At 42.9% G+C, this 27,318-nt stretch overlaps 1 protein-coding gene across 1 annotated transcript in view; it reads left to right on the top strand.

Annotated features, from left to right (window-relative positions):
• Positions 1-27,318, top strand: part of CPS1 (carbamoyl-phosphate synthase 1) — a 114,494-nt gene that overhangs the window by 46,162 nt on the left and 41,014 nt on the right. Inside the window, exons 15-24 of the mRNA XM_041411687.1 lie at positions 698-796; positions 1,475-1,570; positions 5,348-5,537; positions 6,604-6,761; positions 7,518-7,646; positions 10,031-10,175; positions 10,544-10,754; positions 11,805-12,003; positions 14,083-14,259; positions 18,771-18,889. Of these exons, the coding sequence (XP_041267621.1) occupies positions 698-796; positions 1,475-1,570; positions 5,348-5,537; positions 6,604-6,761; positions 7,518-7,646; positions 10,031-10,175; positions 10,544-10,754; positions 11,805-12,003; positions 14,083-14,259; positions 18,771-18,889 (1,523 nt within the window). The remainder of the gene's footprint in view (positions 1-697; positions 797-1,474; positions 1,571-5,347; positions 5,538-6,603; positions 6,762-7,517; positions 7,647-10,030; positions 10,176-10,543; positions 10,755-11,804; positions 12,004-14,082; positions 14,260-18,770; positions 18,890-27,318) is intronic.

The raw sequence follows: 27,318 nt of genomic DNA, 5'->3' as shown, positions 1-27,318 counted from the left end.
TCAGCTGTGTTTTTTCTCCAAGTCTGTGAGCTCCCACTGCTAGGCTGGTTTGATAACATAGCTATCCTGATAAGCTTGCAGGACCCATCCATGCTCCTTGCACAGGTAATTCCCAGCAGTCAGCCAGCCTCGGGGCTGTGCAGCAGAAGCCTGGTGGGTGTGGGGTGAGTGGGAAGCCTGTCCCACTGCCTGTAGCTGCCTGATCCCACCGAGGGTCCTGCTGCCTGCCCTGCCTGCTTGGAGAGCTCTTTTCTGGTACCTCCTCTGCAAGGACAACACTGATTTTGCACAAATGATGTTTAGCTATCCCTGCTCAGAGCCCTGCCCTCTAGCAGGCACCATTCCAGATGGTTCCCTGAGCTGGTTCAGTGTATGCTCCTCTGTGTTTTAGCTTTTGGTGCACGTTCACTGCTTGCACTGGCAGCCACAGAGAAACAGAGCACACAGACATGATTGATGTGTGTTTTCTTCCTGATTATGACCTCACTTTCCTGAATGCAGCTTTGTCAGATATGTCAAAGTTGTTATATAAATTTCAAATAATGATTTCCTCTTCTGAGATGGTGCAAATCTGCCTGCTGAAGGCAGCAGAGGAGAGCTGATTGCATGAATTCACAAATGGCCTGGTTTTTCCTTCTTTGCTTGGTGTATATTGAGTTTGGCTTTGGCAGTAAATACATGTGTTTGTTTTTCCTAGTTCCTATTTGATTCATTTATTTCCCTGGTTAAAAGAGGGAAAGGCACCACCATTCCCTCAGTCCTTCCCAAGGCTGGAGTGACAGCTTCTAGAGTGGAGGTCAGTGTACAGATATTTTCATGCCTGTCAATGAAGCTGGGAGCAAGTTAATTCCTACTGAACCCACAGAATGAAATAGCATATGGAAGTCAAAGGAGGCTTCTCTTATGAAAGTCCTGACAGCTGCTTATCTCACAGTCATCTGGCCTCTCTTGTGCTATTAACTCTCTTTTCTTTGAATGAGTTTTAAGTTCTGATGTTTCATGTATTTTCTTTGCAGCTCTCCTGAGAGAGGTACTCTCATAGCAGCATAATGAGGTGCCCTGGGATAATCTGGCCAGGAGATTTCATGCCAGCAGTATAATGTTGGTGCTTGGTTGCTTAGCAAATAAATCTGAAATTCCTAATGTGAGCTGAATTTCATACAGTTGCTGTCTTCAAGGCAGCAGGATTTTGTGGGTAGCCAAAGTGAGGCATTGTTGTCTATGAGCACATGATACAATTAACATGTTTATTGTATGCTCTATCCATGAGTCACATGTTTCTCTAAATGGAGATATATGGGAGAATTCCAGTAGAAATACTCTAAGAAGTAAAACTGAGGTGATTTTGAAAGCAGCTTCTTTTTTGAAAACTCGTGTTCTGTAATTTAAGACTGTTCAGTGCTGCACAGTCTCTGTTCATTTCAACATCCACCACACTGGGACTGATTGTTTTCATGTCATTTGACGCTTGCAGGTCTCCAAAGTTCTCATTCTGGGATCCGGGGGTCTGTCAATTGGTCAGGCAGGGGAATTTGATTACTCTGGATCGCAGGCTGTGAAAGCCTTGAAGGTGAGGAGATACTGTGAAAATACAGAGTTCTGTATGTTTATAACCTCATCTTTCCCTTCTCACAGCCAAACTGATCTGCCAACTGTGTCCAGCTGGTCTAAGGAAGCTGATGAGGATAAGTGACCATAGGGAAAATAAGCAATTTTTGTTGGTGAACTTGCTGGTTGAGTGACGTGAGTTAACCACTCTGAATTGCCTTCCAAAGAGATGTTTTGGGGGTTCCATCACAGTCTTCAAGCAGTTTGTTATTTGGGATGTGTGCCTGGTTGCTCCAGGCTTGTTAAACTGAATGGAAATGGAGGAGGAGGAATATGGTCAGATGTACCTGAGGTGAGACTCTGGAACTTTTGTGATCTGTCAACACACTGCAGGGGCAGACAACCAGTAACAGCTGAACAGCTGGCTACTGCTATGCAAAAGAACCCCTCATCAAGGCAGGCTTGCTAAATGGTATTTCTTTTAAATGGGATGAATTTTTAAAAAGTCATTAATGTCAAGTTTTGTTTCCAGAACAGGTCCTAGAAAGGTTACTAGGGCAAAAGCTCATGCTAGAGGAAGGTGTAAAAGGGTAGAATGTCCTGTGCTGGGGTTATTGTTGGTGATGTAAGAGTTACCCAAGCCCCAAGTTCTTGTCTAACCTCATGTGAAGAAGGAAGAGGAAGCTTTCAGATCTCTGACAGAGTCAGAGCAGAAGTAGCAGCTGCCCTCAGATGAGGTGATGGTTGTGAGTGGTTCTGAGGCTGTCCTGATGCCACAAACATTCTATTCCTGTGCTGGCCCTGGAGTGAAGGAAGGAAAAAATCAGTTTTAAGAATGTTAAATATAATCTGGGTTGCTCTGGCTCATCCTCATGTTGCAACACATCTTGTATTACATGTGTGGTTTTTTTGTGCTGTATTGCTGTTGCTGGCTACTGGTTCAAACTGACCACATCATCAGGAGACAGGTACAGGCCAGGAGTGGAGGATCCCAGAGTTGGGCAGCATCAATAATTAAATTTGGAAAAGAGGCATCTCCTTTTATTTTTTTTTTTTAATTTTTTCCTCTCCCTTAAACTGAGTCCTTTAAACTCAGCTTGGAAGAAAGTGGGGTTTTTTAGTGAAAAATCCCCCTAGCTTGACTTCCCACAGAGTCCTTCCCCTTCACATGGCCACCCAAGAGCTGCTGTGATCTGTGGGCTGATCCAGAGGCAGAGCTTGCCCTTCCTGACCTTGCCTCTGGCACAGGCATTCAGGGCTGCATGTGAGAGAGGAGTGGCTGGTCAGTCCTGCCAGGGAAAGCTGCAGAACATGGCTGGGAGAGAACAGAGTTAACAGCAGACAGGAGAAATTTATTTTTCCTTGGACTTGTTCTTTTTGATTGATTTTTTTGTTATGAATCAGCACTGATTCTCAGTGCCGATGTTCTGATTCATTCTGCTGTGTGCTGCTGCTCTTGCTTGGCTCTTGAATATTGATTTATTATAAGAAGGTGCTGATACTAATATTCAGTCCTGGACAGTTAAATGGGTGCTTCTTTTAAAGACTAAGAAGTCTTGAGGAGATGGGGACTTCCACAGTCAGTAAATTTGTATCTGAAAAAATATTCATCAAAGGCAAGAACATCCCCCGAAGAGCAAGGCCTGGAAGCATCTGTGAACAACAGACTGGCTTGTGGTTACCTGGAAAATCTTCAGGATAACTTTCTGTGGGGATTATCCCAACTCAGCTGAGTACAGGTGGATATTACACAAAAAGAGAAATTGAGCCCTTCTGGAGTAATAACAATTCATTGCTTTAATTAAGTAACAAATGTCTCCATCAGGGTGGGTAGCCATGACCCAGAGTTCTGTATGTTTATAAAAAGCTAGAAAAGGAAGAAGTTGAAGGAAAGGGTTGGAAGAGGAAACAGCATGTGAATTAAAATCCAACATCCCAAGAAATTGGGCCACCATGATGTGATATCAATGAAATTTGTCTCTCAGCACAGAGAGCATTAATTCTCTCATTAATTATCCTTATCATCATTGCTAGTTGATCTTTAAGATACCTTGTCCCAGATAAGCAGGGAAGAAAGCTGAGATGTGCAGATAGTCCAGCTTGTTGAAAAGTGATAAACTCTTCCCTCCTCCATTTGTTTCAGCAGAATTGTAGCCACAAATTTCTGAATACATTTATTACAGAAGAATGTTTTGATCTTTTCCCTCACCATCACCATGAAAACTACCCAATTAAGGATCATTTGTCTAAATCCAAAATATTTTCCATAAGGATTTTATATGTTCTTTCCCTCCCCTGTTCCACACATTTCCAAGGAAAGTGTGCTTCAGTGAAAAGAAAATCCAGCTTTTCACAGGGAAAAAAGGTCAGCAGAAATTTACAGCCGGTCTTTAAGGCAGTGTTTTAAGTTATCAAAGAAAGGAGAGGAAATGTTATCCAACACCTGAGCACTGAGAGCTCTGAGTGAGAATCCCACTGCTCCAGGTGAGTTATTGTTTTGTTCCCCCAAAGCTGTGAGACAAATAATCACAAATTTTAAACAAACACAGAAAAATCCTGTGGCATTTTCATGCTTATTGTGAACTGAGGGAAAATAGCACTTTCTGTACTGATCCTAGCAACACTTCCATAGCATTTTCTCCAGTCCGTTTCTTTAAAATATTTAAAAAATATTGGTACTGTTCCTCTTTTCAATGGGTATTGTAATTTTTTTAACCTTTTAAAAACTTCCATATATATATATATATATTCAAAATTACGTTTTGAAATGTAATTTGCATCTATAACTAGCATCTTTTGCAAATGATGTTTGTAGTTTTTCAGCCTTACATGAAGTTGATGGAGATTAGAATGAGCTCCTGTAAAAATGAGGCCACAGCCTTTGCACTTTTCAGTGCACCTTTGCAACAAAGCAGTAGAATAATTTTCTGTATCTGCATGTCTACTTCATGTGGTTGATGTGGGGTTTTTTTTAAGCTTGGCCACACTCATAATTTTTAGCAAAACTTGGTTGGTTTCCTCATTAGGTGCTGGTATTTCAGGAGTGAGGAGGATTGATCTGCCCAGCTCTGACTCAGAATTTTCTATTAATGAGCAAACCAATGCATTTCTGTCTGTAACTAAAGAGCAGCAAGACTGTTATAGCAGGAAACAGATAAACTTTATTATCTATTATCACTCTGTCTCAGTTTCTCATCTGTGACAGAGAAAGAGCAGTGTAAAATTTTGGCTAACCTCCATCTTGCATAGAAAGGCAGAGTTTGTCTTTTAATATGCGCAGTATCAAATAACAAAAGTTATGGGATGAGATTTTTAAACTGATAATACCAGGACAATGAAGTGTTTCTATGGAAAGTCAAAGAAAAAATGTGGTTTTGTTACTAGTTGGTACAAAAATCTGAGGACTTCAAAGATCTACTGCTTGGCAAGAAAATATTAGCTTTTGATTAAATTTTTTGCTTTGTCACCTTTAATCTGACTTCCAAAGGCAGACAGACATGAGTATGCTGCAGTTTGTACCTGTCTCTCCTATATAACTCCTAAATGTGTTAAACAATTTCAATCAAATTTCTGAGTCATGTGGGAATCTCCATTCCCTCAAGATTCACAGGCACAAAAGTAAATAATTGGCATTGGCTCAGCTTTCAGACCAGAAGTCTCTTATAGGACAGTGCATAATTTTAAAATTCTGCTGTTGGTAAACTGCTTGATGAATCCCATCTCTTCTCGCTGGTGCTGCTGCTGCTGTTAACTTTTTTCCCACATGTGCCTATATTTAACACAATTTTTAATTTTTCAGGAAGAAAACGTGAAAGTTGTCCTCATGAATCCCAATATTGCTTCAGTGCAGACCAATGAGACTGGCTTAAAGCAAGCTGATGCTGTCTACTTCCTCCCCATCACTCCTCAGTTTGTCATCGAGGTCATCAAGGCAGAGCATCCTGATGGATTAATCCTGGGCATGGGGGGTCAGACTGCTCTCAACTGTGGTGAGTGTGATACAGGTGCCTTGGCACTCCATGAAGGCCAAATCATGGTTTTTATCAAATAACAAATAAAGTAATAAGGGACAGGACCAGAGGAAATAATCTTCAGTTGCACCAGAGGAGGTTTAGTTTGGCTATTAGGAGAAATTTCTTCACTGAAAGGATGGTCAGGCATTGAATCAGTATGGAAGTGCTCAAAAGGTGTGTGGTTGTGGCGCTTAGGGACATGATTTAATGGTGTACATAGTGCTGGTAGGTTAATATTGGACTTGTGGATCTTAGAAGTCTTTTCCAACCTGGATGATTCTATGGTACTACCACATGTTCTGCAGATTTTATTTCTGCAGGCATCCAAGCCCCAATGCCTCACGCATTGGCCAGGTTACTGAGGGACAGAGATTCCAACCATGGGGGAGTAAGTCGTTCCTAAGCTGTGAACTTAACATTTAATTGCTGGGTTTGGTACTTTAAAGTCATTTATATGTCCTGCTTTTCATCTTAAATCTTAGTTGTCATAGTTAGATTTAGGATATTCTGACCACCTTGAGGCAGAGATAAAAAGCAAAAGTTACCTTCATATAACTTCTTGCACCAATATTCATCTGTGTAGCTTTGCTCTGTGGTGCAGGTGGTGACCATCTGGTAACTGTAGTATTATTCCAGGTTTCATAGATTTAAGGGTGGAAAATTTCATGTTATGGTTTTGAGTTCTGACAAAAATAATAAAATTAGCTGTGGGTGAGGCGAGACAAGTTGTCAGCTAATCAGATATCTTTTGAATACTTTTTTTGCTCTAAATTTTCTACATTCTTCTCTGTGAGGGTGATAAGGTCCTGGCACAGGTTGCTTAGAGAAGCTGTGGCTGCCCTTGGATCCCAGGAAGTGTCCAAAGCCAGGCTGGATGGGGCCTGGAGCAACCTGGGGTAGTGGAAGGTGTCCCTGCCCATGGCAGGGGGCTGTAATGAGATGAGTTTGATGGTTTCTTCCAACCCAAACCATTCTGTCCTTTAATTCTATGATTCTTCATTTACTGTCATTCCTCAGAACTGTGTTTTGGTTTCCTCTGCAGGAGTGGAGCTCTTCAAGCAAGGAGTACTGCAGCAGTATGGTGTGAAGGTCCTCGGTACTTCAGTTGAATCCATCATGGCTACAGAGGATAGAAAGCTTTTCTCTGATAAACTGACTGAGCTAAATGAAAAGATTGCTCCTAGCCTTGCAGTGGAATCGGTAAATCAGATCAATTTGAAGATGTGATTGCTATTACTGTTGCCCATTTGGCTTAATAAAAATATTTCTTGTTTTGTAGAGTGAAAGCTGAATGCAGCTGTGGATGCTGTAGTGTGTACAGCACTCCTTTGTGATTAATGCTTGGTCACCATGATTTAAAATGAGTGAAAATGCAGTTAAGCACTGCAAAAACCTAACCTAATTTACCAATTGGCAAGAAAAGTAAATTATATTGGGGTGACTCCTGTGCTGCAGCACAAAAGTATGTGACATGTCAGGGGTACTTTTCTTAAACCATATACAAGACATTTAGAGTTAGGATTGGACGTCCCCAAAATCAGCATGATTGAAATCTTTATTGAGGATGGGAGTATGACAACATAAAATTCAGTTTGGTGGAAAGGTCTGTTCAAGTTTGGAGGAAATCAAACAGGTCTTAAACTGGGATGTCTTTAGGAGGGGTTATTTCATGCTGGAGTCTCTGAAGACAGATCCTGTAAGGACATTGTCTATGGCAGGTCAGCAAGGAAGTCCACATACAGCTAAGACAGAAGTCACCTCCTTGAGTGCATGTTACAGTTTTTTGCTATTTGGCAGAAAATGGGAATATTATAAAGTGAACTTCTATTATTTTAACTTTATCTTCAGTTTAGTGTCTTACTGATGAGATTTCCAGTTAACCTTGTAACCAGAGTTGAAGACTTTATTTATCTGAATTGCTATCTCTTTCTGAAATGTATTCCCCTCTCCTTTAAGGTTGAAGATGCTCTGAAGGCAGCTGAAAAGATTTGCTACCCTGTCATGATACGTTCTGCCTATGCCCTTGGTGGTCTGGGGTCTGGAATATGTCCTGATAAGGAAAGTTTGCTGGACCTTGGTACAAAGGTATGTCTGGAACTGCAAACTTGGGGAATATCTGAACATGTGATTTTCTTAAATACTGTTCTAATGTCATAGACACTGGATTTGTACACACCTTACATTTCATCTTATCTGTGAAATGTTTTCCTGGATAAGAACTGCCCTCTTTTCATCATTTCTGCTGACAGATAATGAAAATGGCTCAATGACAGATCTTTTAAATTCATGACAAGACATAATTTGAGCAAATTTTTCAGCTGTTTTGGTCTGAAAGGAAATAACTTTGTCTAGATTCACCTACTTCCAAGAGTAAATGATTATGAAGAGTGTCAAGGAAGTGGAAACATTTGAAATGCTGCGTGATAACGTGGTCTTAGGGACAGAAGGCTAGGAGGCTTGGGCCTCTTCTGTGTTTTTGTCAAAAGATGGTAATTCTCCTAGGTCAAAAACTCATTTAGCAGGATGACATTACATAATTTGACAGCTACCAGCTGTCTCTGGCTATGAAGACAGCTCTTTTTCTATAGAAAATCCAGGATTGTTTAAACATTGCTGTGAAAAGTAAACAGATAATTGGGGAAAACAAATCAAAAGCTTTTTTTCCTTGTCAAAAATGCAGAATTTTAGGAAATAAAACTCAATCCCTATGGGTCTCTAGAATTCTTGGGTTTTTCTCTGGTTTACTGAGCCTCTTAATCTTTCACTTATCTCTAGAAAGAAATACTGCAGATGTCACTAAGAGCTGTATGTGCAAATGACTTTGTGTTCCTCACCTCTGCTGTCATGCAGACTTTGGGTCTGGTGTGCTCAGTGCTGAACAAACACTGCTTGGGTGGTGTCAGCTGTGAGGGGCTCAGGGGGCAGGACTGGTACGTGTGGGGGAGGCAGGAAGGGCAGGAATTCCATCTTACAGATCCATGGAGAGGTTGGAAACATGTCACTTACTCAGGCTCACTTGTGGGCTGTGTTTAGAGGAAGCAGAAATTCACCCATAAACCCTGGGAGTGCAGCTGTCTGACAGGTTTATATCAGAACCTTTTTCAGTAGGAAAACCCTGGTTTTGATCACCACATTGTGGTCTTTTGGGTTTTTTTTTAAGTAAGCCTGCTGCCTACCAGCAGTCTCAGATTCCTGCCTGCAGGGCTGTTCCCAGTTACTACTTCTGCCAGGTGGTGCTTCATTCTAAGTTTGAAGTCTGGCATTTCTGCTTGCTAAATGTCATCCCATTAATCATGGCTTAATGCTAAAATTGATCTGGATCTCTCTGCAAGGCCTCCTGTCCCTCAGAGTTTACAGCACCTCCCAGTTCAGTATTGATATTTCAAAATTTACAGTGAAAACCAATTTGGGTCTTGTTGAATTAAGTCAAATTTGAATGCTCATTTCCAGAGCCCAGCAGTTATGATTTGTAGTAATTCAGTGAACTGGATTTTCAGGCACTGGACTGAACTGTTTATAATTCAGATAACTGAACACTGGGTGTTTGATAGCACAGCTAACCTGGTTTTGAGGTTGTGTCTCCTGAGTCTGCTCCACTGAGTGAGAGAAGGATACAGGAGCATCCAGGACTGGTTTGCAGGAGTGGTTAGGTGTTCCTGCTACATCCCCACCAGGTCAGTGCCTGCTTAGGCCAGTGTGAAGTGCTATTCCTCTAGCCCTTTTTCTTTTTTATGGGTGATTTTGGCAACTGAGCTAAGGGCAGTGTTTAAGTAACAGCTTGAGTTAATGACAGATGGGAGCAGACTGAAGAGCCAATTCATGGGCAGCATTATAACAAGAAGCTTTGCTAAAGGATGGATTGATAATGTGCCCATCACTTTCTAGGGTTTTAAGCAAGTATTGATTAGTGTTTTCCATCTGCTAATATTAAAGCCATGTATTCACTTAGATGATGCTCATTTACCAACAAACTGTATTTTTCATTTTTGCCTTGTATGCTGAGGAATACTTTCAAGATTAGTTTAAGAATAAATCATGACCCTTGCCTCTGGTTAGTATGCCAATGACAAGCAGCATTATTAATGCTATTAATTACATAGTGTTTGCTGGCACCTACTCTCCCATCACTCAGTCATTCTGCTTTTTGCAGTGCTCTCCTATTGAAGTTCTTATAATCTTTTTTGTTATTTATATACTGTTGCAAACACACATGCCCAATCTTTTTTTCCCCATCATATCACATACATATTTTCAAGTGTGCCTTTCAAATCACAGTAAAGCAATTTTTAAGAAAGAAATAGAAAGTGCTTGTTATCAATATTATTAACTTATTTTCATATTTCATTTGGTCTGGGATGTCTGCAGATAAGTCTTAAATGTGCAATATGGTCTAATAAGGTGTTTGGTGCTGGTTTTTAGGGGACTGTTGGGGGGTTTTTTGGTGTTTATTTTCCCTAACCTCTTCCTAGGCATTTGCAATGACTAACCAAATTCTGGTAGAAAAGTCAGTTGTTGGCTGGAAGGAGATAGAGTATGAAGTTGTGAGAGATGCTGCTGATAACTGTATTGCTGTCTGCAACATGGAAAACATTGATGCTATGGGAGTCCACACAGGTAGGCTTGGGCAAAGCTGGCTCAGTGACTTTTTTATGCAACACTATTCTGCCTGGTGTTATTGACAGAGCTTTGTGATTGATAAAGTGGGCTAGAAAAATACTGTTCAGGTCCTGAATACAGCCAGATAGGGCGTGAAACAGACTAAACCTACACCTGTGATTGTGTTTTGCATAAGATTCCCTAGCCTGTCTCCAGCTCTGAGCTTCTGACTATCTGTGCTTTTCACCAACTGTGCATGTACAAGTTGTAATCTCTGGTCATGTCATTACTGGTAGTGGGTTAGCAAAGACAGTGACTTGTGTGGCCACAATTTACTGCTCCTGAGCTGCTTCTCATTGCCTTCTCTGCTACCTTGTGACAAACAGGAGATTCTGTTGTGGTGGCTCCAAGCCAGACACTCAATAATGAGGAGTTTCAGATGCTGAGGGATCGTGCCATCAAAGTTGTCCGACATTTGGGCATTGTGGGAGAGTGTAATATCCAGTTTGCTCTGCATCCAACTTCCCTGGAGTACTACATCATTGAAGTTAATGCCAGACTCTCAAGAAGTTCAGCTTTGGCCTCCAAGGCAACAGGGTAAGATTGTTTTAAAAACCCAAAGAGTTCCAGAACAAACAAATGAATGAACAGAAAAAATGAGGACAGCGGAGCAGAAAGAGAGAAGGGATTTGGATCAATGTATTATTTAAATAAGTAGCTACAAGGAAAAAGAATTGCAGCATCTGCCTTCCATGTAGTTAAAACATAGTGGTGTAGCCCACATTTTCATCAAGGAAGACTGAAGATAGCTGTAGAGAGAATTCTGGAGCAGTCAGGTCAGTAAGGTACAGATTTCTGCATGGGAAGCTTCTAAGAACAGCTCTTGTCAGCATCTGTTAGGTTTGACCCTTGGAGAGCTGGTCCTGCTGGGAGATGGAGGGTGGGGTTAGTGAGCCCTCCAGGTCATTCGAGCCTGCTGATGCTGTTACTACAAATGGGAAAGCTCCCAGGAGGCGTGTGTGTGGGAGCCTAATCCTTGCCAAGCACATCCACTGTATCCATATGTTGGCTGCAAATCATCTCTGGGACCCAGAGGGCAGAGTTATTAATGAGCTGTCTGTCAGATTGATGCAAATGGCATTGCTAGCTGCCTTTGTTTTGTTGGCTAATCATAAACTAATCAAGATAAGGATGGTCAAAGCAGGCTGTTTAAAAATTGGCTTCTTAATTGCACTTTGCAGATGCTGTTGAGAGGCACAAATTAATCTCTAATTTGCAGTTCTCAACAACTCTTATGGTTATTTAAGGCCCATAGCAGGCTGGAGATAAGCCATGTTGTTGGACAGTGGGTGTTTGATTGTTTTCTTTTTAAATGACAGATTTGCAGCTAAACATATCTGTGGATGTGACAGCTACTGAAAGGGGTGGCATGGTGGATAAAAAAAGCAAGTCCCAGATCTAGGGAGGTAGCTGTGCAATGTGTTAAGGTAGGAGGCTGGGTGGGTCCTGCTGTGCTTGAGCACAGGAGCCTTCCCTTGTGTTGAGGAGGAACGATCACCTCACATCTATTTAACTGGATCCACTCCTGGGATTTGCAAATACAAAGTTCTTCCCACTCTACAGTTCTCTACTTCTCCTCTCTGACAGGTATCCATTAGCATTCATTGCTGCCAAAATTGCCTTGGGGATTCCCTTGCCAGAAATCAAGAACGTGGTGACAGGAAAAACCTCTGCTTGCTTTGAGCCCAGCCTGGATTACATTGTGACCAAGATACCCCGCTGGGATCTGGACCGCTTCCAGCACACTTCCAACCGGATTGGGAGCTCCATGAAGAGTGTGGGAGAGGCAAGTGCACCATCCATTCCACCACTTGGGAAAGCAATTTCTCTTACTTGGAAACCCTCAGAGTGTCTGTCTTCAAGGACCTAATGAATTGAAGGATATATATTAAGCTCAAATGATTTTTATCCAATACTATAATTAATGGAAATTAGTTAGGACTGCATAATATGGTTTGACTCCTAAAGGAAGAGATCTCTATGGGTCATCTGGGGTTGACTTCATTACTAACACTCACTCCAGGGCTTTAAGAGTTATTTTTTTAGTTTGAGGTTCTGTAATGGTGGTTAACTACAGTACAATTTCAGGAGAAAGCAGTGTGTTGATATTTTCAGTGGTGCCCATCAGCCACAGCTTTCAGTTCTTCCTGAATTATTTGTCCTCTGTGTTGAAACCATATGGCAGATCTCAGCCTGTTTCTTCCCTTGAAATCCAAACACAAACTGTCATCTTGCTCTCAAGTTTTGACTTCTTTTAGAGATGAAGTCTCTTACATCAGAATTTGAGATGTCTGGACAGTAACAGTATTTTCAGACCATGTTTTAAGAAGGGGGAAATGATACAAAATCATTAAATTACCCACTTAATTAGTTAATTACATATCAGCTACCAAAGCAAAATAATTTGTGTATTTTTTCAGTTGTCTTTTCAAATAGTTATTTTATTAAATTATTTTGACATGCAAGATGTTCCTAATATCATTGTTGCCATTGAACAAGAAGTTTTCATCAGAACTGGAAAGATTAATTAGAATTTGATCTTCCATTGGCAGGTTTGGCTTTAATGGTAATAAGATGGGTTTAATGGTAATGAGATGGGTTTTTGTTTTCAGTGAGATGATGCTTCCTGATATTCCTCTAACCTGCTTAGGGGTTTTGGGACTGTTCTGTAGAACTGAGTTCCTAAATACAGTTGCACCATCAGCTGTGGAACTTGCTGGCCATACACATTTGCAGAAGGAGACGTTGAGTCCTTCTCATGTTCATATGCCACAGAAGTGCCTGAACCTGTGTCATTTTCCAGGCAGGACAGAGATACAGGGAGAGTCAGTGCTCTAACAGGGCAGGTGAGCTGAAGCAGGGATGGAGAAGCCCAAGGGATGCAGTTTGCAGCTGGTAGGGGAACTGAGCAAGAATGTTAATCTGCAGGACCTGTGGGTAGGAGATGGAGCCTTTGAAGCAAAGATTTTCTTGCCACTGTGCCTCTATTAGTATGGAACAGGCATCTCCCCAGGCCTGAACTTGAAGCCAGATCGCATCACCTACTGCATTTTTATTAATTGAGCGGTCTGGTCTGGCTTTTTCTGAGCTCTGTTGTGCTGGGCAGTGGGCCTGGAGCTGTGAGAAAAGAGAAAACAATGTTATTTTTTCTTTTGACATTTTTCAGCATTGTGTTTGAGAAGATTTTTATGCTGTTAAAGTTTCACTGCACTGGGAAATAAAAATGTAAAAGTTTGAGAAAGAGCTCTGTTACCTCAAAGATTTCTAGACAGAAAGGCTTGTTTTCTTATTAGATACTGTGTCAAGACTGAAGGAGGGAAACCCCTTCAGTGCTGCTATGCCAAGGAGGAGTAATCATTTACTAGAACCCTCACAGGGGAGAGTTAGTGTTAAATGTAATTTAAAGGAAGCAGGAGCAGGTTTCTCCTGAACCTTAAAATTCACACTGTGAATTTCTATCTCTAACAGGCTGTTAAACAGAAATATTCTTTTATATTACTATACCCATGCTGCTGCATAATGTTTCCCTCTACCAGAGTTCTTCCCTTAAAGCAGTTTACAGAGGAGAGCAGCATTCTCCTGTGTGTTACAGACAGGGAAATGGAAATCAAAAGTGCAATAGTCCACCAAAACCAAAAAACCAACCAGTCACTTATCTGGAGCTCCCCACTGATACCATGAGTAGAGTCAGATCTAGAAGTGGGGCTGCCAAGGCTCAGTCAGCAGGACTACCTTGTGGAGGAGTCCCAAGGCTACCATCTGTGTGTGTGCTTGTCTTTGTGGCTGGAATTCTCCCCACCCTGTTGCTCAGGGCACAGCCAGGCTTGGCTCACTGTGGCTCATGTGGCTGTGCTCTCCCTTACAGGTCATGGCTATCGGACGCACGTTTGAGGAGAGCTTCCAAAAGGCCCTGAGGATGTGCCACCCCTCAGTGGATGGCTTTGTTTCACAGCTGCCTATGAATAAAGCCTGGCCAGCTACTGTGGATCTCCACAAAGAGCTCTCTGAGCCATCCAGCACTCGGATATATGCAATAGCCAAGGTAACAAAAGATAGAAAGACCTTGACCTACTGTTTTGGTTTGAACAGACAGGTGTCTGCTAAGGAAGGCAGGAGCCTCTCTCGAAAAGAAAAATGTAAACTCCCTCCCTCCAAGTTACTATAATTTTGAAACTAAGGGGCTCTCTGGGAGGATGGGTTGTGAGAGAGATAAAGAAAACTGCCCAGTGAACAGAAGAGAACTGCCCCAGCTCTGACAGATGGCAAATAGAATACACGCCCCCACTAACATCTTTCAACCTAAGACACCTACATCCCTTGAATTTGAGCTACAGGATTGGGTCAACTGAGATGACAAAGGCTGAGTATTCTTCATTCCCTTGCTTCCCTCTGACAAGCTCACTGGGAGCATTTTGAGTAGGATTCTTGCTTATGCTTTCTGCATCTTCCATGTTCAGGCAATGTGTTTGCCTTTTGGTGGTACAATCTTAGCCTGTGCTCACTGCATTCAGCATCAGGTGCATTCTGGTGTCCTGTTACTTCAGCTTGTTGCTGGGTGCTGGTGGACACCTGGATTACTTTCCTCTCCTATGAGATTAAATTTGTCTGCTAAACATTGGCTAGAATTCAGCCCTGATTTATACTACTGTAAGTGCCAGTCAAAATGAGTCAGTTTTGCAGATTACAAAGGAATAAATGAAAATTCTTTTGAGAACTGTAACAAAGGATGATAAAGAATGGCAAGTTGCACTGTCTATTTGCAATGGTTGGATTGGTATGGGCTTGAAACTAAAAGTACTACACAACTCTATATTAAATTTCAAAGACAAGAAATCCCCTGTTCTTCAAAACCAGCTTAGCTTCCTGTATCATTCTTTTGACCCCTCTCCTGTCACACTGGTCAAATCACTTCAGCCTTGAAGGTGCCTGTGTAAGAGGGAGTGTTATTATAAGGAGACTTGGGTGCAAATTTATTTCTACCTTCATCTTCTCAGTGTTTGCCTGTGTATATCATGTGGTAAATGTAGAGTTAGTTACTTTAGAAGGTAGGTGCAATTTCACCCTTTGGTTTTGCTGCAGGTAACATGTCCATCTATCCATACCCTCTATGAAGAGGAGGGCACAGCTGTCTTTTACAGCTCCTGCTTACCTGGATGGCTTGATTTTTCTTTTTTTTTTTTTTTTTTTTAGGATTGCAAACCTTCCTGGCAGGGAATGCCCAATTACTGTTTTTTGTGCCCCTGACTTTGTGTGGTGGAGTCTTTAAGCCCTTTGTGCTCCTGTGTAGGTACATCTCGTTCCACCTCCACATGAGTGAGGAGCTGAGCCTGTGCTGTGTTAGTTAAAAGGTTTTCACTAGCTGTTCCTCTTATAAATGGCCTGAAGAAAAATCAGAAAGTGTTTTATAAATGTGTGGCTTGTCCAGCTGTTCCCTCTTGTTTTTCAAGCTGGGAAGTGCATGTCTTCATCCTCCAGCAGCTGTGTTTGGTCTTTATTACAGCCTTTTTCTTGTGACTGAGAGAAAAATCTTACTTCTTGAGTCTCTGAGTGGTTCAGAAAGATTTTATGAAAGATTAAAATTAGACCCATCTTAACACAGGGCATCTGGGGAGATGAAGGTGAGCTTGGGTCCCACTGAACACTGGGTGTTCCCAGCTGCTGGTATTTTCACTGGGATCTGTTGAAAAAGCAAGAAAAACTTAGTCCTGCCTTATAAAGAGTTGTCTCTGCCCAACACAGTACACAAATTCATCCCCATTAATAACTGAGGCAAGCAGTACAAGTAAGGGGTGCTGCTGGCACCTGGGGCTGTTTGCATGGAAATGCCTTCCCAGCTTATTGACCTTTAAAAGCCAACAGTAAGTCCCCATTAGCCATCAGCTCCATTTGAAACAGGATAGACCTTTGTTATATTTTGTATGTTTTCTCCTCTCCTCCCCGCTAGTCAGCCCTCCAAGGCTTTTTCCTTTTTTCACTTTTTCTCTCTCCTTTGCCTGTTAGATGATGACAACAGCAACTGTTCAGGTGCAAGGAAAGGGAGTTCAGCTGCCATTCAGAGCTATTGCTGCTGTAATGGGGCTCCCTGTTGTCATGTAAAAGAAGGCACAGGAGAGAGGCTGACATAGATGAGACTTGTTCCTTGGCTAGAGTGGGAGTGCTGCAAGGATGGAACAGCCTGATGAGCAGGGATGCTCAGCTTGTGTCAGGTGTTTTCTGCTGCTCTTAAGTTTATGTACAAATGGCCTCAGAAGGCTTAGGCTGTGAAGTTGGTGCATGCTCTGTTTCACACCAGGGCCCTGGTCTCCTAGCTGTCCACACTACAGATGTGCAGTTTGCACTTGTGTTGCTGTCCACAGGCAGCTAAATACTTTCTTTGGTGAGGAGCCAGGATGAAGCAACAAGGGTGCTGTCCCTAGATGAAGCTTAGGCAGCTGAGCTGCCCTTCATTGCTTGGCCTGGAGGCCAGGCTTGCTCCATGGCTCTTGGCATGAAGGCAGTCCTGTAAACCCCAATCCCTACTGGATGGGATGCTCTTGAAGTTGAGCAGGGCTCTAAAGTCACACTGTCCTGCTGTGTCTCTCTCCTCCTGCATCCATGGTGGGTTTTGGCTGTACTCCTTCATTCAGGTTGGAAAGGAGGAAAGCCATTGGAGTTCAGGGCCTCCCTGAGCAAATTCTACACAGTTGCCTGGAAACCTGATTTGCCCCTGGAGTGTGGTGATATGGAGCAAGAAATGTCTGCAAACTCACTCTTCTCTCCCAGTCTCCAGATTTATGCAACAGGGATGAACATTGTTGCTTTTCTTTGCCCCTCCTCTGATGAATGGGTGGAAGGGATACATTTTTTTCAGTTTCCTTTGGAGATCCCTGGGACTTTATTTAAAAAAGTGTTCTAACCAGCTTAAGTGTGTATGGTCATGCTGCCTGTGTATGTGTGGCTGAGGCGCCATTGACTGAGAATTGGAGGTCATGAAGGTGTGCAAGTCTGCATGTGTTTTGTAAAAATAGATGGACCTGAAAGGAAAAAAGACCTGCTCACATGTCACTAATGTGGCAACGTGACCTCACCCTCCAAGCACTAAAGAATCAAGATGGCAAGGACTCCTTACCAGTTGCCTCATACCAATAGTGTACCAAAGACTTGGTATGTGCCTGGGTACTCTAAAGGAGCAGAACATGTGTTAGAGGTTTTCACCACTGCTTGTGAGCACACAGGAAAGTCCAGTGAGCAGCTGTCACCTCTCAGAGCAATGGGATAATTGCAAGAGCTGACTGGGAATTCTTTAGGAAAGGCAGAAGGTGGTGACAGTATTTTGCAGAGAGCTGCCACCCATCCCTTGTCCACTTCAGGGAGTGAAGTGACCCATTTCTCTGAGCTGGCAGAAGATCTCCCCATTGCTGAAGCCCATGGTGATGGTACCAACATTGTTGCCCAAATTTTGTAACTTGGGGGAATAATGCTGGGGTGCAGTGGACCAAGCTCATTCCTGGATTAATTCTGGAATTTTCTTCAATGGCAGTGCTCTGGCTTTGTTCCAGGGATGCTGCCCTGCAAGAAAACAATTAAGCATGGTAAGAAATTAATGAGCCTGATTACTTTAGCTCAGCAAAGATACTGTGCTGGCATTATCATTATGGTTGATTATAGTTGCTTTGTCAGGAGAGCTGTAACTGTACACCACTGGTGGGACCCAAGAAATTGCATTGATAGAAAATACATCATATTGAGGGCTCTCTGAGGTGCAGGGTTTTTTTAATATTATGATGTTTTGTAACCCATTGTCTTATGAATAATATCTCTGTGGGGTTCTTTTTTACCTCATAGCTGTAAATAATTGATTTAAAAAAAAAAAAATCAATAACCCCAGTAAGAAAGAAGGGAAATGTAAATGGTCTTGACATTATCTTGAGGCAGAGTGAGAGAACCTAGAGCTGTGCTGTAGCTGCAAGCATCACCCAGGACCTGGCTTTGCCTTGCTTCATAGGTGATGCAAGGCCACATGCTTTGATTCCGTCCTGTATTTCAAGGATGTATCAAGATTTATGATCCAAAGCAAAATGTTCACAGCTGAGAATCTGGAGCTTCCTGTTTTACATTTGCAGCTAGGAGGTTGGCAGTGGGCCTGAGATTTAGAAAATTTTGAGTGGTAAGAGGTGTGCAGATGGAGGCTTGGTAACTGCGGCCTGAATGTGGCTCCCTGTAGCTAGCTGAGCATGTTCTCAGTAGCCACCCAGCCCAGCTGCCATCAGCTTGTCTGGCTGCTGGCTCTGTGAAAAGCAAATTACCTCTCTCACTGAAAGAGAAGCCAGCTTTTGGAACCAGAGCACAGGGAGAAGTGGCTGGGGCCTCCCTGCACTCCTCATGGGGCACAGTTTCTATTGCTGCAGGAGACAAGGTCAGGAGGTAGATGAACATTTGACTTGTACAGCTTGATTTACATAACTTTTTTTCTTTATGATCTGTACTTGCTGCTGGCTGAGTAGATTTGCAGAGTAGATCTGTATTTGTGCAGTGTGTTAAAGGGGTTGTTTGGTGCTGTCCTGTTTTTGGCAGGCCTTGGAGGATGAAGTCCCTGTGGATGTCATTCACCAACTCACAGCCATTGACAAGTGGTTCCTGTATAAGATGCGCAGCATTGCCAACATGGAGAACATCCTAAAGGACATGAACAGGTAAAAAAGCCTTGTCCTAGGACACATCAATTCTTCTGGGAATCCTGCTCAGAAACCTATGGTAAGCATAGATGCAGTCAATGCTGAGAAGTTTATTCAAGTGCTTGGAATACATGGTGTTGCCTTAAAACCCAGTTCACATTCTCAGTCAGCAGAAGTTTTTGAGCACGCTCTTGTTGGTAAAATAGCTCCTTGGATTATGGAAGCTATGGTTTATTGTGGAAAATCCTCAGTATCTCTGAGGCTCAGACTGGGAATGTGGATGGCCTGTGATGAGTAACTCATGTACCTAGGACAGAGTTACCTTTCAAACTCAGCACTGGACTTGTCCTGACTTACTGCACCTGAGGGTCACATACAATGCATTTTATTTCCAGCCTGGACTATTGATTTTTAAGCTTTTCTGCTTTGCTGTGATCATGCAGTATGTGTTAGTACTGCTTTTGTACCAGGCTTTCAAACACCTATGCTTCCAGAGCTATTTAAATATAAATCTTCTTCCTTCAAGAAAAATGACCATATAAAAGCCAACAGGAAAGATAGCGGTAAATTAAAGGAGTGAGCTATATTTTAGTTCTCTTGCTGACTTGAGCTTTCCCTTCATGTTTTACGAGTCTGGGAGAGCCTCCTTGCTGAGTTATTGGCCGAGTGTTGTTGGCTTTTGTGCCTTGGGTACCCGTGGTGCTCACTCGTGTCACCACACGGTGGCACTGGGAGCGCAGCGGAGGCAGGGAGCTCCTCTTCACCTGCGACATCCCTGCTTTTAATTGAGCAGCTCTTGCTCGCCCTTGCACCCTGAACAAGCGGGATCTGGAGCCAAACAAAATAAATGTGGAGAGAGATGTGGAAGAAAAGGAGTAACGTGATTATTTGCAGAAATCTGTTGTTTGGCTGCAGAAGTTTTTGTCCCCTAACATCTATGTCACATGGCATTTGTATCTGTGCTCTTAAACATTTATGTGCAGCTCCTGAGGGACAAAAAACAACATATCCAGAATCAGTTTGAGCTTGTCACTGTTGGAGTGGCATGCTCTGGAATGAGGCCCCAGAGGCTTTGCATCCTCAGCTGTATAAATCCAGCATCACTCCGCAGAGGCTAATCTTCCTGAACCCTCCTATATCCCTGAGGTTGCTTTTCCTTTCTCTGCAATGGGTGGCAGGTGATGTAGGACCAGTGAGCAGTAGGTGGTACCACCCTACACAGTTTTTCATCTTTGAGGTGCCCAGGCAGCAGGCTGTACAGGCAGCTTGCTACAGAGAGCCCTTGCACAGTATCCAGCCTTGCATTTTTATCAGACACAAGCAATGCTGTGTCCCTTGGAAGTGGATTCTTGCAATTCAAATCAGATTGTGGGTGGTATCATAGAATCACAGAATGTTTTGGATTGGAAGGGTCCTTAAAGATCATGTAGTTCTAGCCCCCTGCCATGGGCAGGGACACCTTCCACTACACCAGGCTGCTCCAAGCCCTGTGCAGCCTGACCTTGGACATTTCCAGGGGCAGCCACAGCTTCTCTGGGCAACAATGCCAGGCCCTCCCCACCCTCACAGGGAAGAATTTTTTCATAATAGCTAATCTAAATCTTCGCTCTGGCAGTGTGAGACTGTTGCCCCTCATCCTGTTGATGCCTTTTTGCTGGTCCTAAAATCATGAGCCAGACAGGGGTGATAAAAGGGGTTATCTTTGTAAGGATCCTTAGATGCACAATTCACCAGGTGGACCAGAGATGCACACACAGCATAATTGTATACATAACATGTATACAATTTTTATAGGTTTTGCAAAGTAGCATATCTGACAAGAATCTCCAATTAGAGACATTAGTAGTGAGGTTATTCCCCCCTGGTTCAACCTTCTTCAAATTGCCTGTCTTTTAGATAGGAACTAAACTTTGTTTATGAAAATGTGTGTCAGAGATAGTTTCATCTGTGGCTTTGCAAGAATCTAACCTTGGACCCACAGCTTGGAGCTGCTGGGGAGTTTATTTTGTGTTTCTGTCTAATGGAGTAGGTAAAATGCTAGCTACAAATACTATGATAGGCTACAGAGCTAAAAATAAATGTGTGAAGAATATAGGTAATATATAAAAGAAAAAAGGCAAAAATCAATTTGCCATCACTGTCACTCCATGCTCTTTTAAAAGTCTCTCTCCATCTTTCTTTATTGGAAGGCTGCAGTTAGGTCACCCTGAATCCTTCTCTTCTACAGGCTGAACATCTACAGTATCTTACCCTCATTCACTCATCAGTGCTGATTTTCACTCCACTAGAATTGCTCACACTTTTGCAAGAAACCTGTCTTGCCTCCCAGCCAGCACTGGAGGGAGGGGATGGACTGTCCAGCTGCATTACATTGAAGGCACAAAGGCAAAGAGCCAGGGAAAAACACTTGGGACTTGAACTAAGAGGCCAGTCCAGTGAGCCACATCAGGAAACAGATCTCTGCCATGGCCAAGGGAAAGCTAATTGAGTGATGCAGATGAGACTTGGCACACATGTGCTCTTCCTGCAGCCAGCTGTTTCCAGTCCCCAGCATGCCTGGCATGAGTTCTACCTTGTGCTACAGAATAATTTCCAGTTGAAAAGAATGAGACGTGATGCCATACTGCTTTAAATCTTTCTGCTAGAGTACAGTTACCAGAACCAGGAGTAGCTGCCCTGTTCCTGGGCATTGCTGCTGGTTACAGGTGTTTGGATGGATCCACACCTCCCTTTCTGTCTCTGTGCTGGTTTGGGGGTTCTTTGCAGTGAGGTTTTGAATGCAGTTGGAATAACAAGTTGATTTGGCCCCTGCAGAGCTGTTGTAGAGACTGGTAACATGGAGATGGTCTCTGCCAAGAGGAAATTAAGAGCTAGAACAAGTGGCTGTGGCAGACAGATGGGGAAGGGGGATCAGAGGCAGGTGAAGGCCTTTGAGAGCAGTTCAGGAGGCAGCTCTCACACACCACATGCTGCCTTGCATCCTTGCCACATGCAGGGATTCAGAGGTGAGCAGAAGATCTCACTAATCTATGCAATGGATCTGCTTACACGTGAGAGAGGCTCTGTGGGATAATGCAGTGCTGAGGGAAAAACTTTCTGTCCTGTAAATGTTTGTAAACATAAATTGAGGCAAATAAATTGCCTCTGTAGTGTAGGCAAGGACAGCCATTTGCAGGCACAGTAGGGACTGGGAAGAGCACCCTCTGCCCCATTTACCTTTGTCCCACTGAACTTTTTTCTAGAGAAGATTTGGCCTGGTGCTGGGTTGGACTGTATAGCTCTGTCATGCTGTAGCAGTGGTTCCATTTCTGCCCCTGGACTCTCTAGGATGGAGAAGTAGTTGTTTGAGATATGTGATGTGGCTGCAGGAAAGCAAATGGCCTGAGTTGAATTGGAAAAGAAGGCCGTTTTGAGCATACTTGTGAGAATAACAAGTAATGCCACAGACACATCAAACATGTGCCTCTGCTGTTTCTCCTGTGACCTTGCTTGCTTTTTTTTTTTTTTTTTTGGGAAACTTACATTTGAGGGGGTTGTTGTTGTTGTCTGACCAATTACCTTTCATACCTGCAGTGTAATTTTAACTTCAACCTTCCCCACCATGCACATAAATAAAATCACTTGTACACACTGACATGGAAAGAGCAAGCAGCATCCCATGCTGTCAGTCCATTATAGGTGATGCTGTATGAAGCAGTGGCAGTGCAAGAGGATGTGCTATTAGCTGGGAATTATTTCCCTAGGTTTGGCCTTGCCAGTCCTGTAAGTGAAAAAGGGCCTGGAGAGACCCTACTGACTTTTCATCCCACTGACAGCTCATGAAGGATGTGGAAGGCTTAGAAGAAACCTTTAAGGCATACTTGACTAGGCCTAGGTGCAAGGGAAAACCTCTTTTGGAATTTACACCTATTCTTTGACTGTTTGTAGTAAAGATTTGTTTGCATGTAGCTGTGATTATTGTTTTGGGATCCTTGAAAACAGTAGCTGTGTGCAAGGAGAATGTACAACAAACATGATTAAATAGAGGTAAAGAGGTAGGCAGCTATGGTGAAATCATCACTTAGGCCCAAATGACATGGGGACAAAAACCTTGTTGAAAATCAATAGGACTTGTGTTCCTAAGTCACTTAGGTATCTCTGTAGCAGTGGAACCTGCAATTAATTGTATTTGCCATCACTTGAGAGCTCCTAGGGATGGGGAAATGTAGAGGTAGTGGGGTCAGGTTCACTGCTGGAGAAAATTGAAGTAAAACCCAGGAAAGCCATCTTTCAGCAGACAGAAGTGTGAGAATATTGCCCAAAGAGGAGAATCTCAATATTGATTAAAGGCTGTAAAGTAGAATTCAATTGAGGAAAGAGGAGTATAATAAACTACCATTGTGAAGAGCACAGAGATGGTGAGCTTGCCCAATGTCTCAAAGACAGTCTAGCAGTGCAGTGACTTGAACTCTGTCACCTGAAATGTCAACTCTTCAAATTAACCTTAATGGAGGCAGCAAATAATCTTTTTGGCAGAGACTGAACTAGCCAGCCTACTAAGAGGGGGAAATGATGGCACTATTTTAGTCATATTTTCATATTTTTATGCTTTGGCACTTTGCTTTGAAGGAAAATATGTTCTTGCATTGTGGTGTTGTGAGGAAACACCTCCTGGCCTGTTGTGTTCTTGAAAGGAGTAAGTGCAGTCCTGACTATCACTCTTACCATTCCCAAAAATGACATGGGTTTATACAGGGGAAGGACTGGGTGCTCTGCTCAGTTACCCATGGGAGAAGTTGTTTATTGCAAAGGCCTTTTGGGAGCCCATATCCTTGGGTGCCTTCAAGGTGTGCTTTGAAAGCTGTTTGTTGGAAACCCGGCTGTGGTGGAGCAGGCACAGGAATACAGGTGTTGGAATGAAAACCCGGCAGCAGCAGGTGAGCTGGGAAGCACTGCAGGGAGGGACACTCAGATAGGCCATCAGTAACCTGGGCTCTTTGACAGGGCCTGCTGCACCCCCACTTTTCTCAGCAGCAGTTTCTGCTGCCCCACGTGCTTTTGGAGCAGGTCAGAGTGCGGCGCACGGCACTTGTGTGGACATGGAGCAGAGCAGGTGCAGTGATAGGAAATGAGGCTGTGCTGATTTGTGCAGTTTGAGGAGTTGTCCCTGACATATTTGTAGTGCTCCTCTCTAGCTAACTGGAAAGATTACTTTTGTCTTCTTTGTGAACTGTAGGGCAGGAAAGGCTTGGGAACAAGTTCAGAATGCAGTACATGAGGAGAATAAAATACAAGCAGCTATTCAGTGCTGTTTGTGCTTTGTGTGGATCTAACACGAGATACTTTCTATTTGTCTTGTAGAGCCACTGGTAATAATTTTGCAGCTGTATTTTCTTCCAAAGCAGCTGTACATTTGTGAAAATGCAATATGTGTGTTTTCCTTGATGCAGAGGATATACAGGCATTGCCTCAAAAAGCCATTGGGGAGCCTCTGAAATCAGTATTACAATGCTAGGAGCAGGGCAGTCTATACCATGGCATACCAGCAAAGACCTCAAAGCTCTCTTTCACCAGGGATAGAAAATAGGCTTTCAGGAAACATCTACAACCCATTTCTTGGCTGTGTTTGCTGTGAACTGCTGCTGCTTTAGCTCACTTAATCTTGTGAGTGAGTCATTCAGGTCTTAGGGCACAGTGTGAGGTTCATGTTACTTAAATCAAGATGTCCACAATGAGATTTATTAGCCCAGGGACCAGAATGTTAAAGGTGCAGAGAGCTGGAGTGACAATTGCTCTGTGAATGAGATTTGTTGGTTTACAGCTCCTGCTTCCTTAAACACTCCTTTGACATCTTTTTGTCAGTCATCTCATGTGTTTTGTAGGAGGAGAAAACTGGAGAAACTCTCCTTGAGGAGAGGAGCAGGGAGAGAATTTATACCGTGATCTCATTATTTTAATTGTAACATGTTGAAAATCTTGTAAAACATCAGAAGTAATCAAGGAAACCACTAGGAACCTTGAAGCAGAGCAGGACAGTGAGGAAATGAGAAAGAATATGCTTTTGTACATAACTCAGCCTGAAATTCAGGGTTTTGAAATTTTGAAACCCTGCAGGCCTATGACTGCTGAGAAAGGAAGAGCTCTCTCAGGACTGGACTTAATGCATTTTCCTTCCAGCACTTCTTACTTTTGGTCTACTCTTCTTGCCATGGTGAAACTGGGTTTAAGGTTTAGTCCGGGCTTAAATCCCTTCAGACTTGGGAGGAGCTGAGTGCAAGACCTGTGGTCTGAGCTGCTCACCTTTGCAGCTCCTCTGTGCTGATCCAAGCCACATTTGTAGCTCCTGGGATGAGGCAGGGAGGAGCCTGTGAGCTTGCAGGGCTCATGTTAACTGGGACACAGCACGCTGTAGCTGTGTCCCAAATGTTCCCAGCTCAGGCTGTGGCTCTCAGCTCACAAAATATTCCTGATCCTCTTGATCAAGACCCATTTACATGGGCATAAGTAATATGTGGATGGGCATAAACTTGACAACATACCTGAAAAGAACCAGAGGCTGATTTGGGAGACAAAAAGAGTGTTTCTGCTGCTGGCATCTTTATTGGTGGGTCAGGTGAAAGCTGGTCAAGTGGAAGAGAGGGCTCTGCTGAAGTGAGCAGGGTCTCCTGACAATTTCAATGCTGTCAGTGTTCCTCCAGTCAGTTAATAGATTTCTGCAGGTTCTCTGTGCCAGGTGAAAATTTCCTCATTAAGCAGAATTTATTCCATTTTCTGTTATCGTTTATTGTCGAAGAAGTGAGTGGATGGAGTTCCAAAGATGACAGGGTGGAATTTTAAATTAAAAGCAACTGCAAATCAACACTGGAAGCTGAAACAGTCACAAGCAAGGTTGGGGAAAGGCTTGTTTTGTTTATAAACTGGAAAATGGGCAGAGGACTACAGTTTTTTGAGGAGGTGAACAACCATTTAATAATCTTGGCAATGTGCAAAAGTCTAATTGTTTGGGGTTGAAGGCCTAAAACTCCTAACTTTCATTTTGCAAAGGCAAATGTTAGGAAGAGGAGCATTATAGAAGTCTGAAATCATGGTCACTTACTCTTCCCTCATTTCAGAATTGATTCTAAGCCAGTAAGGAGGTTTAATCTTTGGAAGACTTTCTGCTCTGTGTAGGAAAAGTAAGTGATGCTCCAGGGGAAAGTGGGAGGCACTCATGTAAGACTGGGTCATGTGGTTTGGTGTATCCAGGACTGAGAATTTTTGTCTTGTCTTTTAGTGCTGGATTTCTGGTGAGCTTGAAGGGTTATTTGCTGTCAAATATTCAAAGAGATCAGCCTGATTCTGCTCTCACTGGCTTTAGTGTCTCTAGCTGGTCTAAACGGCTGTCTCTGAGCAAAAGTAATGGGAATTGCCCCTTAAAAATTGTCAGCCCTTAACCTTTGCATGTCTGTTTTGCTATCTGTAAGATAAGCATCACCCTACCGTACTGTTTGCATGTTTCTTTATATTATTTTCATAAAAGTTGAGACATAAATGCTAAAAATTACCATGATTAGTAAATGGAAATGATTCAGTTATGAAAATGTGTGTCCAGCACATGGAGAGAGGCAGCCTGATTTCCATACCACTGCTGAGGATTTGCAATTCTCTGATTCAGTTCCCATTAAACATGATGGACCAATTCTGCTGGTTTCTTCTATCATGCTTTAGGAGTAGCAGAGGAAAAAGTGCATGGAAAAAATGCATGGTGGTGTTTCCCTCTAGGAACTTGTCTTTTCCCTTTTGCATGCTGGTTTTCCTGTAAAAAAACTAGTTACCTTTCTGCATGGATTAGTAAGTGGCCTAACCTAATTTAAGCTGCTAGCCCAAGGCAAATGAATCATGGTGCAAAATAATCACTGCTTTTGTTCTACCCTCCCAGCTGGGAGGGAGGGTGACAGTGAATGATATTGTTATAATGAGATACAAGAAATGGAATGAAAACAAGCTGCAAATGAAGGCAATTTGCTGTCTCTGACAGTAATCAAATGACAGCCAGCTATGTGTGTTCCTGAGGCAGAAGGGAGGGAGGGCAAGGGAGTAAACGGCTCAGAAAGAGGCTCATTTTCTTGGGGTCATCAGGTCTACTCACTCATTCTAAGGAGGCTGAGTCCTTAATAGCCAGTGACTGCTAGCATCAGTTTTGGCAGAGAATTGGTGGAGTTTGCTGTATTTGCTTCTGTAAAACACACATCTGTGCCTTCAGTTCTGGTGTTCTTGGTTTGTGCAGGAAGTCCTGCCTCTGAACTGAGGTCAGAGCAGAATGGGCTGAGGAGAAGTGGAGGAGTTTCTGGTGGAGACATTGGAGCATGGAAACCATGAGTTTCACTACAGTGTGGTGCCACAAAGTGGGGCTTACTTTGGGAAATCCAAAACCTGGGAAGCTCAGCCTGCTGGATTAGGCAAGACTTTTTCACTGAATCATATAAGAG

The sequence above is a fragment of the Onychostruthus taczanowskii genome, unplaced genomic scaffold (genome assembly GCF_017590055.1).
Source record: "Onychostruthus taczanowskii isolate IOZ18803 unplaced genomic scaffold, ASM1759005v1 scaffold37, whole genome shotgun sequence".
Lineage (NCBI taxonomy): Eukaryota > Metazoa > Chordata > Aves > Passeriformes > Passeridae > Onychostruthus > Onychostruthus taczanowskii.
This window is presented reverse-complemented; position numbering and strand designations above follow the sequence as displayed.